The following is a 14,056-nucleotide window of genomic DNA, read 5'->3' on the forward strand; positions in this document are numbered from 1 at the left end:
ATCTATGTCTGGGGCTCCCCCATTTCTGTGTTAACATGCTGAAGATTTGTGGGTCCAGTTTCCATTCATGCGGGTCCATAAGATTTCTGCTCAGGTTGTCTGCCAGAGTATTTTCTTTTCCTGGCAGGAATTGAGCTTGAAGATGTATTTGGTAAGTCAAAGCTGTGTTCCACAATGCCATGGCTAGTCTGCAAAGGGGGTAGGAATGTGTACCCCCCTGCTTGTTTATGTACCACATAATCGTGGTGTTGTCCGTCTTTATCAGTAGTTGCCCTGGATGAAGTAAGTCCTTGAAGGCTGTCAGAGCATTCTGAACAGCCAGCATATCTTTCTGGTTGATATGCAGATGCATTTGTTTTGGGGTCCATTTGCCCTGAATGCATCTCCCCGCCAGGTGGGTCCCCCAAGCATAGTCTGATGCGTCTGTAGTTAGGGTTTGGGTGGCAGGGGTTAGAGTGAATGACAGTCCCTTGTTTTGGTGACATGTCTCTGCCCACCAAAGAAAGTCCTGTTGTAGGCAAAGAATGAGAGGAATCATAGGTTTCCAGACTGTGACAATGTTGGCTCCATAAACTTTTTAGGTACCATTGAAGTTTCCTCATATCCAGTCTCGTATATGGAATTAGTAGAATGCAGGATGCCATGAACCCCAAAGCCTGCAGAATTTGTTTTGCAGATAACTGGGTTTTTGTTGCCATTTGTTTGAAATATATTGTCAGTTGCCTTTGTCTGGCATACGGTAAGCCATCTGGGCAGTTGTATTCAAGCTTGCACCCAGGAATGTAATTATTTGAGAGGGTACCAGCTGGGATTTCTTTTCATTTATTGTGTATCCTAGGCATGTTAGAAGCCTTCTTACAAACGCCAGATGTTGGCTTAGGAGAAGCTTCGTCGTCTGTTTTGGACCACGACGGTCTGTCTTTTTCCTTGCGAGTTTTGTGAACTCGGGTAGTTGGATTGCTAACAGATGACATTTCAGGATAATTAAATCTTGATTCAAAATATTTAGAAGAAAAACTATACCGACGTTTAATAGTGTGTTGATTAAATTTAGCACAAAACCGACAGCAATGCACTTTGAGGTCAGGGCCTAGGCAAGGAATACAGTACAAATGAAAATCCTTATGAGGTATTTGCTTCCCACAAGTAATGCAATTATTAACTTTTACTGACATCGGTAAGGAGCAAGAAAAAGTTTCCCCAATGGGGTACTTAGCTTTAGGTTGAAGACTTTGGTTCTGAAAATCAAATGTGAAAATTTCAGGAGTCAGCCGACTGGCACTTGCGAACTGCTTCTGCTTCGGGGCACAGTGCGGCAAGAAATACAGAATAAAATGGTGTCAGCTGCATGTTTTATACCCCTAACTGACGTCATGGAAGAGGAAACAGCAACTGACGCAGGACCCAAGACTTTGTTATTCAGGCCGACTGAGGGCAACCTGCCAGCAGATTACCCAAATGTAATGACTGCAACAGTGAAACACGAAGAACATCCAGTACCCTCCTTTACTCCCACTGAAGTACTGGCAGGAAATCTTAAACTCAATGACTACACTACCACTACAGTTGTAGCTATTTATATGTCACCAGGAGACAACATTCCCCTACTGGAAAATATACTTTTATATCTCGCCCAAAACACCCCTAATGAAACCATCCTTCTTGGGGACATAAATATTAATTGGCTAATCCCTAAGTAATCCGAACTCTCCACATCATACAAAATCTCTATGGATTTACACAACTAATCTCTCAACCTACCCATATAAATAACTCACGTACTACAAGCTCCCTAATAGACTGGATACTTGTTTCCAGTCCTAGCAAATACCACAACCCAGAAACACTACCTGACTCCTTGAGTGATCACTCTCCAATAAAAGTGCTCAGGTATACCCCCATTTCAATAAACCAAACCAGCACATCACCTGCTGCAAACTTTCCAACTTTAACCCTGATACATTTAGAACCCTTCTCTCTTCAGTTAACTGGAACGTCTTAATACAGCTCCCACTAGACAATGCAGTTAAAGACTCTAACTCCACTTTCCTTAGTATTTTAAACTCACTAGCCCCACCTAGAAAAGTTCATATAAAAGCAAACATCTCACTCTGGTTATCTAAAGCCATCTGCACCCTTATGAAAACCAGAGATAGGGCTTGAAAAATATAGGTACAACCTAAACTTCGAAATGACTTGCAAAGGTACAAAGAACTTAGGACACAAACAAAAAAACTCATCAACAAAGACAAAAAGAATTTCTATTATAATCCCCCAACAACTTTAAAATTTGATCCAAAAAAATCAGAATCCACTAACTATATCAAAACCCTACTCTCCAAGCTCAAACCATGCTCTATATCTGCCGATGATGTCTCTTCTTATTTCCTACAGATTGCTGCTCACTCCATTGCTATGCCTGTAGCTATCCTTATAAATTGCTCCATCTCTGAATCACATCAATCTGGAAACAGTTTTACACACTCCCTATTCATAAAGGTGGCAACTCCACAGAACTTTCTAATTTCAGACCTATCGTTATTCTTTCCCCTCTCTCTAAAGTCCTTGACAGATGTTTGCACAAACAAGTTATGCATCATCTCATACAGGATAAACTGCTCACTCCCACACAGCATGGCTTCCATCCTAAGCATAGCACCATCACAACTATCATTTCTCAACACTATTACTCTAGCCAAAGATGACCATAAGCTCATACCTTGCCTATTCCTTGACCTATCTTAGGCTTTTAACACAGTCTCTCACCCTCTGCTACTAAACAAACTAAAGGAGCTTAACTTCACCCCTGATACAGTTGCCTGGTTCTCTAGTTATCTCACTGACAGGCTGCAATCAGTGCGATGGGGCTCTGCACTATCTACCCCCTTCCAGTAAGAATGGATGTCCCCCAAGGATCTATACTTGGGCCATTACTTTTCAACATCTTTACCAACTCTCTTTTCTCTGCTTGCCCTCAGTCTAACATTGGTCATTACTATTGCCAACTCACCCTCTGAACTCCAATCAATTACCCAGTCATCCTTTAACTTAGTAGAGACTTGTCTCACAAATAACCAGCTCATCCTCAACCCTAAAAAAACAAAATTACTACTCTTTCTTCCAAAAACTGTAAACCACATTAAATCTTCCTTCACCATAATGTCCCTAATCAATACTCCTATAGAAGTAGAATCTTGCACAAAAATACTTGCATTACCACTATCAACTAAAGTTTGATCTACATATTAACAATTGCATCAGAAAAAACCATCAGGAACTAGGACTACTGTATAGGAATAACAAATTCCTGACCACCAAAGCCAGGATTTCCCTTACTCACACCTACCTTTTACATTGCCTAACCTATTGTTCCCAAACATTCACAAATCTGAACACCTCCCTCCTTAGCAAACTAGCCAGATTTGCAGCTCAACAAACATATAAATGTCACCACAGTCTCTCCCTAAAATATCTGAATTGGCTAAAACTACCTCACCTGCTTCTCCAATCTTGGCTCAAAATTATACACTATATCAGCCAGATTTCTGCCCAGCTCTGTCATTCCTCATCTCCCATTATTTCCCCACAAGAAATCTCTGAAGCTTAACCCAAGATCTATTAAAGGTTTACAAGCTACTTATATAGTTACCACCCCTCTATTGCATGGAATAAACTCCCCCTAGAAATAAGGACCCTTATATATCCTCAACAATTTAAGTCAGCCACTAAAGACTACTTTAAAAAACATTGGACCTGCCACTGTTCACCACCCTCCCTGACCACAAACAACCTAGTAAAATACTAATATGAAACACATAATATAAACAGCTAATATAAACAGCTTACATCCTATGCTTTCTATGTATCTTTTTCTAACTTCTTTAATTTTTGTAATACACTGCCTGCTGCTCTCTGATCTACACATCTTTTTTTTATTAAAAATCAGTGTACTTCCTATGTTTCTATTGCTTTTATAGTGGAATAATTATGTAACTACTGTATGAGATCTGAAATTTACTTGTAAACCTCAACTATCATCTTAATGTTTTAAATTGTTTTGTATAACTTGGAGCTTTTCTCCCCGGGCCTCCAATGAAAAAGGGCGTGAGCTCAGTCGGACATTCCCAGTCAAGAAACGTAAAATAAATAAAATTTGAAAATTACTATGCAGCATAAATGTTTGTAAATGTGACTATAAACCAATGTACTTGCAGAATAGCATGAAGAACTGAATACAACGTGGAACAATGTCCGATATACTGAAGAATTGTGCAGCCAACACATGTAACCAGTAAGGGTCAAAAGCTGTCTAGGTTCTTTACTGTGAAAATGATACAACTTGGAGAAATTCTGACCAAAAATAAACATAGAAGGTGGTTATACTCAAAACATTATGACTTACTCTTATAGTAACACTACCCCAAAGACCAGGACCTGGTCCAACATTCCAGATATCCTTAGATAAATATGTTCATATATATGTTCAATAACCAACCATACAGCATTAAGGCCTTGAAGAATGGGGAATATGGACAGATCTTGTTTGAAGTAGATAAGGATTTTTTTCTAGGTAGGGGGTGCTCATACCCTATGCAGTCCTCAAATATCTCCTCCAAACCCGTTTCTCAGAGCACCACAAACTTGGGTGAGAGTTGAAAACTGGAGCTATTAATTAATAAGGGGTTGAGTTTTTGGATGAAATGTACTATGCAATACCCAGAAATCAACTATAAGATGACTGCTTCTGCACACCTGCATAGGCATGCACATTTCTTTGCAGGCTCACGTTTCCCCAACATCCCTAATGCAAGTATTGTAAACCATGGGCTCTCCCTTGTGTGGAGCTCTTGGAGCAGGAATCTACCAACATTACTCCCCCAGGAAGGAATAGCCTGTTGGAACCTCTTACTCCAATCTTCCACAGAAGCCACCTCTAGCTATAAGACTACTAACCAAACCAAAGTATTTTGGGGTGATAATAAGGCCAAAACCTCTATGCCACAGAAATGAAGGAAATAGATGAAGTTTCAAATGGGAAAGCTGCTAGAGCAGTGAAAACCACATATGAGGAGGCCAAGAGGACATTAGGAATATGATGTCTGGCCCAGTTTTCCTGAACCTTTGACAGAGATCTCTGAAGAACAAGAAACAAAACAAGGTAAAAACCAAACTTCCCTCTTCAAGAAGAAGGGTACCTCATTAGGTGAAGCAACAGAACTGCAGTGAAGTCTGTGATGAACAAGTTGGTTTCTCTGGTTCCTAAACCTGGAACAAAGCCTGTCAAGACAGCTGACAAGCTTTCACTTTGGTGTCTTGGAAGTGAATGAGATCTATGTCAATAAGACAACTCTGCAGATAAGGCATGGTTTGTACTGCTACAGCTCTGGTCTATTCTTCATTGCAGAGTTTGACTGTACTACCTCCCTGCAAAAACAAAAGGAATATCTGCCTTTCTACTTGATGATACAAATAATCAGCACCAGAATGTTTGCATAAAGCAAGAAAGCTACTTTTTCCAAGAAAAAAAGCCTTGAAAAGCCTGCAATACTGTCTTGATTTCCATGACATGCATACCATGTTCCAAGGCAAACCAGTTACCTTGCATCCTGAAGGATTTTACATCAGCTCCACAACCCGTGATAGAAGCATTCATAGGGCCAAATTATAATTGGGGCTTTAGCTGGCATGAATCTCCTGGCATAGCTAGTTTGCAGAAAACCACCAAGTCAGCTCCACTATAAACATCAACTACTCTATGATCGAAGTATCTTAGCGTTTGATAATGGTGATACCAATTGTAGCAGTAGAACCAAAGAACATAACCATCAAGTGGAAACTTGCAAAGGAATTGTTAGAAAACGTGTTGCAAAATATCTCAGGCCATGCAATATATCAATGGCTGGAACAAGGGAAGCCTCCCAACTGGCACAAGACACAGCTAAACTCATAAGATTCTATACGGAGAACCCAGAAGGGACAATATAACAAATGAGGGTAGACTTCTGAAGAAATTTATGAAAGTATTTGGCATTTAAGACGTGAATTCAGTAGTAGAAACCCTTACAGAATTAACGTGTTATTTCCCAAGGTACAAGAATGGGATAAACTGGATAGAAGTTTTACTTCACAGGAACATGCACGTTTGTTTAAAAAGTTTCATCATCCATATATAACGGTTTAAGACTATACACCGATAAAAACTATGACAAAAATGCAGGGTAACTTAAAATGAGACACTGGCACTTTTCCACTTACCTGTTAAAAAGAGAGAAATTTAAGAACTGGGTAGTGGAATATATATATATATATATATATATATATATATATATATATATATATATATATGGGTCTACTTCACTTCTCCTAAAACTCATTTGGCAGAATTTCATTTGACCGGGGGAGCAAATCACCTAACCTTCAAATTACCGAAAACTCATTTGATGAATCTCATTTCACCGAAAGCTTACAATGCTGAATTTCAAAATACTAGATTTTACACCACAGACGTGCACACTTACAACACCAATGACTTAAGTCTTTCCGGAACTTAAAAATTACTTACTTACCCTCTTAAAAGAGACTGGACAATATAAAATCAAACTAGGTGGGGGCCTATGCCCCCCGAACCCTAACTATATATACAAACTCCAGGATCGCACTACAGTGGGGTAAAGGGCATATGCCTTTTACCTGCCTTACAGTACTCTACATTCTGCCACTATTGCTCGAATGCACAAAACATCCACCATATTATTTTAGATACTTCCCATAAAATGTAAAGAGACATACCCACATTTAGAAATATTACAACACTACTTTCTACATGACTATCAGTATTCTAACAGTCAGCACTAAGTTACATTAATTCTTTTTATCACAAGCATGTCACAGGTGAAGGGAAACCAACATCATGTCTATGGCTTAACATTCAGTGAAATGAGATTTAGTAAAATGAGTTTTCGGTAATTTGAATATTAGGCAAGTATGTCTCGGTCAAATGAAATTCTGCCAAATGAGTCTTAGGCGAAGTGAATTAGACCCATATATATATATATATATATATATATATATATATATATATATATATATATATATATATATATATATATATATATATATACACACACATATACATACATACATACATATATATATATATATATATATGCATATGTGTGTGTGTGTGTGTGTGTGTGTGTGTGTGTACATATACACTGAATATCACTGACTTATCTCTTTACATTGTAAAACAGAAACATTCAGCAGATTAACTAGCTTCCTCAGAAGCAACCTCCAGGGTCCTTGGTGGGTGCGCTTCATAAGGGACTGCAACCAAATGGTCCTCCATTTCTAACAGCCAAGGTACCACACAGATGTCAGCAGAAAAGTGAAACCAGGATGACATGATGAGCACCACTGATCCCAGAAGTCCTAGGAAACTGCTTTTTCTAAATCTGACACCTCATCAATCTGACTTTTTTAATGAAATAAATAATGAAATCCTTCACCACCTGAACCAGTGACAAGGTGCCTAGACAATGATGTCAAAATGGAAAAAAAAGAGACTGCCTGAATGGTATGTTGTCTGATTCATTGTGTTAAAGACCTTGCAATAAAGAAACCTCAATGGACTTTTCTTTTAGAAAGATGAGAAAAAAAAACGATTCTACTGAATACCACTCCAACAATTTTGCAAATAATTTATACTGATACAGTTACTTTTATAAAATGCATAAGCCTGATCATCTAAAACGGTCAAATTAAAAGTCTTGCAATGTGCATACATAATTTGGTATTAAATGCATCCTTGAGTTTATGTTTTTTGTGGGGTACAAACAAATGCACAGACAACTCTGTACTAAACAAATGCACAGACAACTCTGTACTACTAGTCCTGGGCATCTATTTTTAAATATGGGAGATTGCAACTCTACTTTTGAAAGAGGCTTTCTGAGACAGTTCAGTTGAAAAATCATTATGAAGCTGAACTATGTAAAACTGGATGCTAAAACAACATAAGAATAAAACAAATTCATTTCTTTAAATTTGGTAATGGAATGGAAAGACTATTTGGAACAAATAAATAATAGCTAAAATGGCTAAAGGAACTCAATATGACAAACCTTTGTGCTTACTCTACTGCTGTTAACAAAATGAGGGCTGTGCTTGCCATCTTTGAATGGTGATCCTCAAACAGCAATATCAGAATGATAAAGGAAAGAAAGAATGAAGCAGACACATGCTGTGCTTGCTGAGAACACCCAATCTACAGCTGCTGAAGAGAAATTCTACAAAGACTACTATGCTGACTGAAGCCTAAAGAGTAGGGAGAAATTACACGTTGCACACACAAAAAGCACATATGTACACACATGTACATTTTCCTTTTATTTTTATTCCACCCTGGCTGCTAAAACAGTGATATCTTACATTCACAAGTGCACATGATGCCATTACGCCTTTAAAAATTCCCAGCTTGGATCACAAGATGCAACAGGCTGTTTTTAAGGATTCTTAAAAGAGATGAACATCCATAAATATAATCTTTACCAAGTAAATATCTTGTTTTCAATATTGCCCTGGTGGTACTACAGACTTACAAAGGAGCATATGGCAAGACAATATACAAACATTAGATTACCTGGGTTGTTTTTGATGACATTTCTTAGAGCTTCCAAAGCCATTTCTGCCCTTCGTAATCTGTCTTCATGCTGGTTTGACTCAACCTTTCCAGTCTGTGTAATAGCCATTAACGTATGCAGGTACTGTGCTTGGGATCCTATGTAATCCAGGAGACTAGCTGTAAAGGCCTTTGGAAACTAAAACGATATAAAAAACAAGGTTTTTCTACAGGAATGACTCTCAATAAAGTGTAATAAATAACATGAAACGAAAGTAGTAAAACTTAAAATACTCCCAAAATTCTTTTTTTTTCTCTTTTACTTCAGATTAAGTAATCTACAATCCATTTCAGACTTACTGTGATAATCAAAAACATATTAGTTCATACTGTATGAGATCATAGAATAATTTAGCATAGAAATGTATGTGGTGCTAAACATGAACATTGACATTTCTTGAATACCTATGACGCTGGTTGCAAAAAGTTAATCTCAGCAGGTCGCAAAGCTGCCTTGGGAGTAGAAGGCTGTGTGACTTATGCTCACAGCAGTTAGTGGGATTCATTTTCCAGTACTGACACTGCTTTGCAGTGTAAGGTGGATGCTGCTCACCTGTGTGCCATCCTTCGGATGAGATGTTAAACTGATGTCCCATGTGCCTGCGTTGTTGCTAGCTCAGGTGGATGCAAAAATTCCACGACAATTATCAAAAAGAGTAGTGGATGTTTCCCAGCACCCTGGCCAAATTTCCCCTAGTCTGTATGAAAATCACCTTGGGTCTCCCATGAAAAGTGGCCATTGCACTAATGGGAATAACCCAGTGGTCAACAAAACGTAAATGAACCAAAAATAATCTCAATAAATACTACTTGTATAAAAGACATAAAAAGCCAAAAGTAAACTGTGTTCAACATGAGGAAGGGAAATTACTAATGGGTTTTTACAGAGCTCAGTTCTGCAACACTATGGTTAACAGTTATATAAATGGCACTACAAAAGGAATGGTAGTAAAGTACATCTCTTTATAAATGATGCAAAAAATTTGGAAGTATGCATATATGATTACATTATGTACAATCAAACAATGTCAAACACAAAACCACATAAAAAGATCATACATGCTTAATACTGAAAACCAACACAGAACCTGCAAAATATTGAAAAAAAAATATTTTGTAATCTTCACACTAAAACTCCCACTAACAGTAGCCTGTAATCTGCCTGAATAGTGATAGTGTTATGAGAAGGGGTTTTCAAAGTAAGGTGTAGGGTTAGGGTTAGCATGTATTGCTAAGGTGGTGGTAGTGGGGGTACAGCAGTAAAGCATGCTAACTCCATACCTTACCTTAAAAAGACCCCTCCTGTAACACTATCACTACATAACACAAACTTGGATACACATACACACACAACCAATATTATATCTATTCCCTTATCTAACCCCCCTACCCACACACTAAAGTGATGCCCGTAACATAACCCTAACACTGAAACACAACACTCCCACCCCTTCCCAAACCCCACTTAACTATGTTGACAGAACACATACTGAGATTTTAGACATTGGACAAAGTGGAAATTCAGCAATCCTGGAAAACAAACCCAGAGAAAGAGCATACATATAATACTTTCAGCAACAATAATAGTGATATGTAGTTTACTTTAAAGGGAAAATCAACATGAAGCTAAAAAAAAGCCGGAGGGGGCATAGTACAGCTGCATGAGGCATTCAACAAAACAGTAATAATTCCCTGGCATCCAGCATCAAGTGCTTCTATCAATTATTTTTGTTGGTTTTATTTCCTGCAATACAACTAGTCATTAGGCAGCACTGCCTTACATATTAGTAACAGTAGATGCCACAAAACAGCAAGTATGTCAGGGTCACCAACTCAAGTGAGCCAAGGCCCACATAAGAATTTCCACACAAAGTCAAGGGCTGTAGCTCCACTAATTAACTATATGATGTTACTCTAGTAAAGACAATTCCTGAATCCTGCCAAAATTAAACAGCCTAAAGAATTTCTCAGAGTCTGCCAACTTAGCTATATAAATTAAGCAGGAGAAGAGGACCATCACTGATACCAACATATAGATTTTTTTTAACAGTGTACTGAGAAACATTATACCCACAAACTGCTTATTTCACCTTTTGATTTAAATGAAATTCTTTATTATTATGCATCATTTCTCTGGTGCAACATTCAATGGAGACCAGCGTACTGTGAACACTTTCAAGTGTATGTTGAAGGCAGCTTATTATGATACTGTATTCATGACAGGCCAAGGAAGTCTCCTTTCCTCACAGAGTAAAAGGGGACAGGCTGGCAATGAATAGTCCCCAGTTACAGAAAGGATGGTGATTTCTTCTCAAAAACATGCCAAGCAGCTCTCCTTTCCTCACAGTGGAAAGGAGGTAGGCTGGCAATGCATAGTCACCAGTTACAGAAAGGATGGTGATTTCTTTTAAAAAAAAATATGCATGCTAACATGACTCCATGGCAGAAAGAGAGTGAGTCCTTAATGCAACTCAGATGGCCTGCATTTGATTAACAGCCCCAGCACGGGAGAAAGCAAGCAGGGAGGGGAAAGAGTGAAATGATGTAGACTACTTGCCTCTCCTGGGGGTTGGTGAGGTCTGCATACACCGAGGGGCAAACTGAGTGGTGTGATGCCTCTGGTGGAGACCACTGCCCATGTTCCAAGGATAGGAGTAGGACGGCTTAGAGGTAATGTCCCTTACAACACTGAGAGGACAAGAGGACATCCTCCACAGATGGCCCAATGCTCGCCTTTCCCTGGCACCCAGCCGGGTGTGCACAGTTATGACCAGGAAGAATAATAATGAGAAAAATGCAAACTGCCTCTGATGGCAGATTGTCAACCCTCATCTAGTGAAGGGTGATGAATCGGTGAACTGGCCAGGGGGGGAATGGTGATGGTTGACTGATAGCAGGGGGGTAAAAAGACCACAAAAAAGTGGACGCTGAGTGGACAGAATAATGAGCATGTTCAATAAAATTAAGTATTACTCATAGAAAACAGTTCAGCAGCTATGCATGGCAGTCTAGTAAAAGTAGCTACCAAACAAATGGAAATTACATCTTTCAATGAAAGCTTCCTGCTCTTAGATGCGTCAATGAACTCACTGCAAAAGTAAAACAGCAAGTCTACATTAGGTTTGTAGGTTAATACTTTTAATGTATACTTGTTATTTTACTTATGCAGAAACAAAAAAGCACTTACTCTAATACAATTAAGCAAGAGTATAAGCCATACTTGTCAGACTCGTGCATACATTAGGAAGGTGTTCTCCATATCTTCAAGCAGGAAGCGACAGAAAACAAAAGAACTTCCCAAATACAATACTATAATTTCATAGGTAGGTACTAGGCTATTGGCCCTAGGGCCTATACAAGCCTAGCCAAAAATGCACCCTGGCTTTCGCCACCCAAGAAAATTATTTTCCTGTGCCCCTGTCAAGCAGAACCACAGAAGTGATCCCCGGGGTGAATTTCCTATTACCCATCCAATCATCAAGATTTTTCTTGAAGAGTGCTAATGAGGAGCTCTGTGACATAGATAGGTAGTCAGTTCCAGAGTATGGGAAGTCTCTGGGACAGGAATCTATCCCTCCAGCATGTTCTGTTTATTGTGGTGACAAGGTTTAGGTCCCTAGAGCGTGTAGCTCAGAGGGATTGAGATTTCTTTAAGTGGAGCATGTCCAACAGCTCTGGGTTTGACATAGCTTAGTATGTTAGGCAGAGATCGCCTCTGAGTAGGCGATATGCGATGGAGTAAAGCTGGAGTTTTTTGAGACGGTCTGCGTAAGGCATCTGTTTGAGGCCAGTAATCCTCTTTGTGAGGTATTTTTGCGGCCTTTCCAGTTGTTGTAGATGTCTTGTGAGGTACATACCAAAAAGGACGTTGTACTCTACAACGGGTCTAATGAGTGATGAGTAGAGGGAACAATGACCTCTTTTTTTCTGGATGAGAAACCTTTTGTGATGAGGTGTGCCACGTAGAAGGATTTCCTGACAACTTTGGTGATGTGATTATCAAAGGAGATACTACTGTCCACCTGTGTCCCAAGGTCTCTTATCACACTTTCGGTGTTAAGTAGACTACTGCCTATGTGGTAGTTCATGGGTACAGAATTTTTACCAAAGGGGATGACAATGCACTTTTTGGCATTGAGCTTGAGGCCATGTCTTTGACACCAGGCATCTGTCTCTGAGGCCCTTTTGTAGGATGTCCACATCATTAGGAGTTTCAATTATTTCTCCTAGTTTGCAGTCATCTGCAAATTTAGTTAGCCAACGACCTTCTGTGTTAGCCTGTACTTCAGAGAAGTAGATACCAAACAGGAGAGGACCCAGGACTGAACCCTGTGGTACTCCACTTGTCACTGGTCTGAAGTCTGATTTGGAGTCTGCTACTTTCACAGTGTGGGTTCTTTAAGTAAGTCAGTTGGCAACCCATCTTGTGACATAGGGATTTATACCTAGTTTAGTGAGTTTATCTATAATTCCAGAGTGGGGGATGGTGTTGAACGCCTTGGCGAGATCTAGATAGGCTGTGTGAACCACCTTACCCTCATCCATGGCCTTGGTGACTACTTCAAAGAAGTCTATCAGGTTTAGGAGACATGATCTGCCTTTTACAAACCCAAACTGTGTGGGGTCCAGGGTTTGGAGATCTCCAATGTCTTTGTTTATGAGTTCCATGATGACACGTTCCACGGCCTTGCATCGAGGCTCGTCAGGCTAATGGGGCGGTAGTTCCCAGGGTCTGTTGTGCCCCCCCCCTTTTGTGGAGTGGGGCAACTGTCGAGGTGTGCCATTCAATGGGCACAAAGCCTGAGGTGAGGCTATGATTGAACATGGTACTTAGGTGGGGTGCCAGTTCATTCTGTAGTTCATGTAGAAGGCAGCCTGGGATGTTGTCAGGTCCCATGGATGCGGAGTTCTTGGCTTTGGAGAGTGAAGTTTTTACCTGTGCAGCCGTGAATACAGGAACTTTGCATTCTTCCGGTATAAAGATGGGCCCTTTAGGGGGTGAAAGGGGGGTAAAGTTAGCACTGAACCTATCTACAGGTTGTTGGCAATATCAGTTGGTTCTGTATATTTAGTGTCGTTGTGCTGTAACTCAGAGCAGATCGGAGTGTTGCCATTGAGATTTTTAACATAGCTATAGAATGCTTTGTGGTTGTCTTTAGAATCAGTGTCAATTTTGTTTTCATAACTAGCTTTGGAGGATTTTATGAGGGATCTCAGCTTCTTACGGAGGCTGACCAGGGAGTTCCTCAAATCGTGGGATTTTACTCTTTTTTGCAACAGTTTCTTTCTTCTGTTGTAGAGTTTGTTTATGGCAGAAGACCACCAGATTGACTTCCTTTTTTGGAGGATAGCATCTTGGTTCTGTTAGGGATAGCA

General features: G+C 39.6%; 1 protein-coding gene across 1 annotated transcript in view; it reads right to left on the bottom strand.

Moving 5' to 3' along the window:
• The window catches only part of DNAJC13 (DnaJ heat shock protein family (Hsp40) member C13), a gene marked incomplete in the record, with an annotated part of 3,140,357 nt that overhangs the window by 536,070 nt on the left and 2,590,231 nt on the right, over positions 1-14,056 (bottom strand). The window contains 1 exon segment of the mRNA XM_044066722.1: positions 8,642-8,819. Coding sequence (XP_043922657.1) covers positions 8,642-8,819 — 178 coding nt within the window.

Source organism: Protopterus annectens, chromosome 3.part1, assembly GCF_019279795.1.
Source record: "Protopterus annectens isolate FY-2018-M chromosome 3.part1, PAN1.0, whole genome shotgun sequence".
Lineage (NCBI taxonomy): Eukaryota > Metazoa > Chordata > Ceratodontiformes > Protopteridae > Protopterus > Protopterus annectens.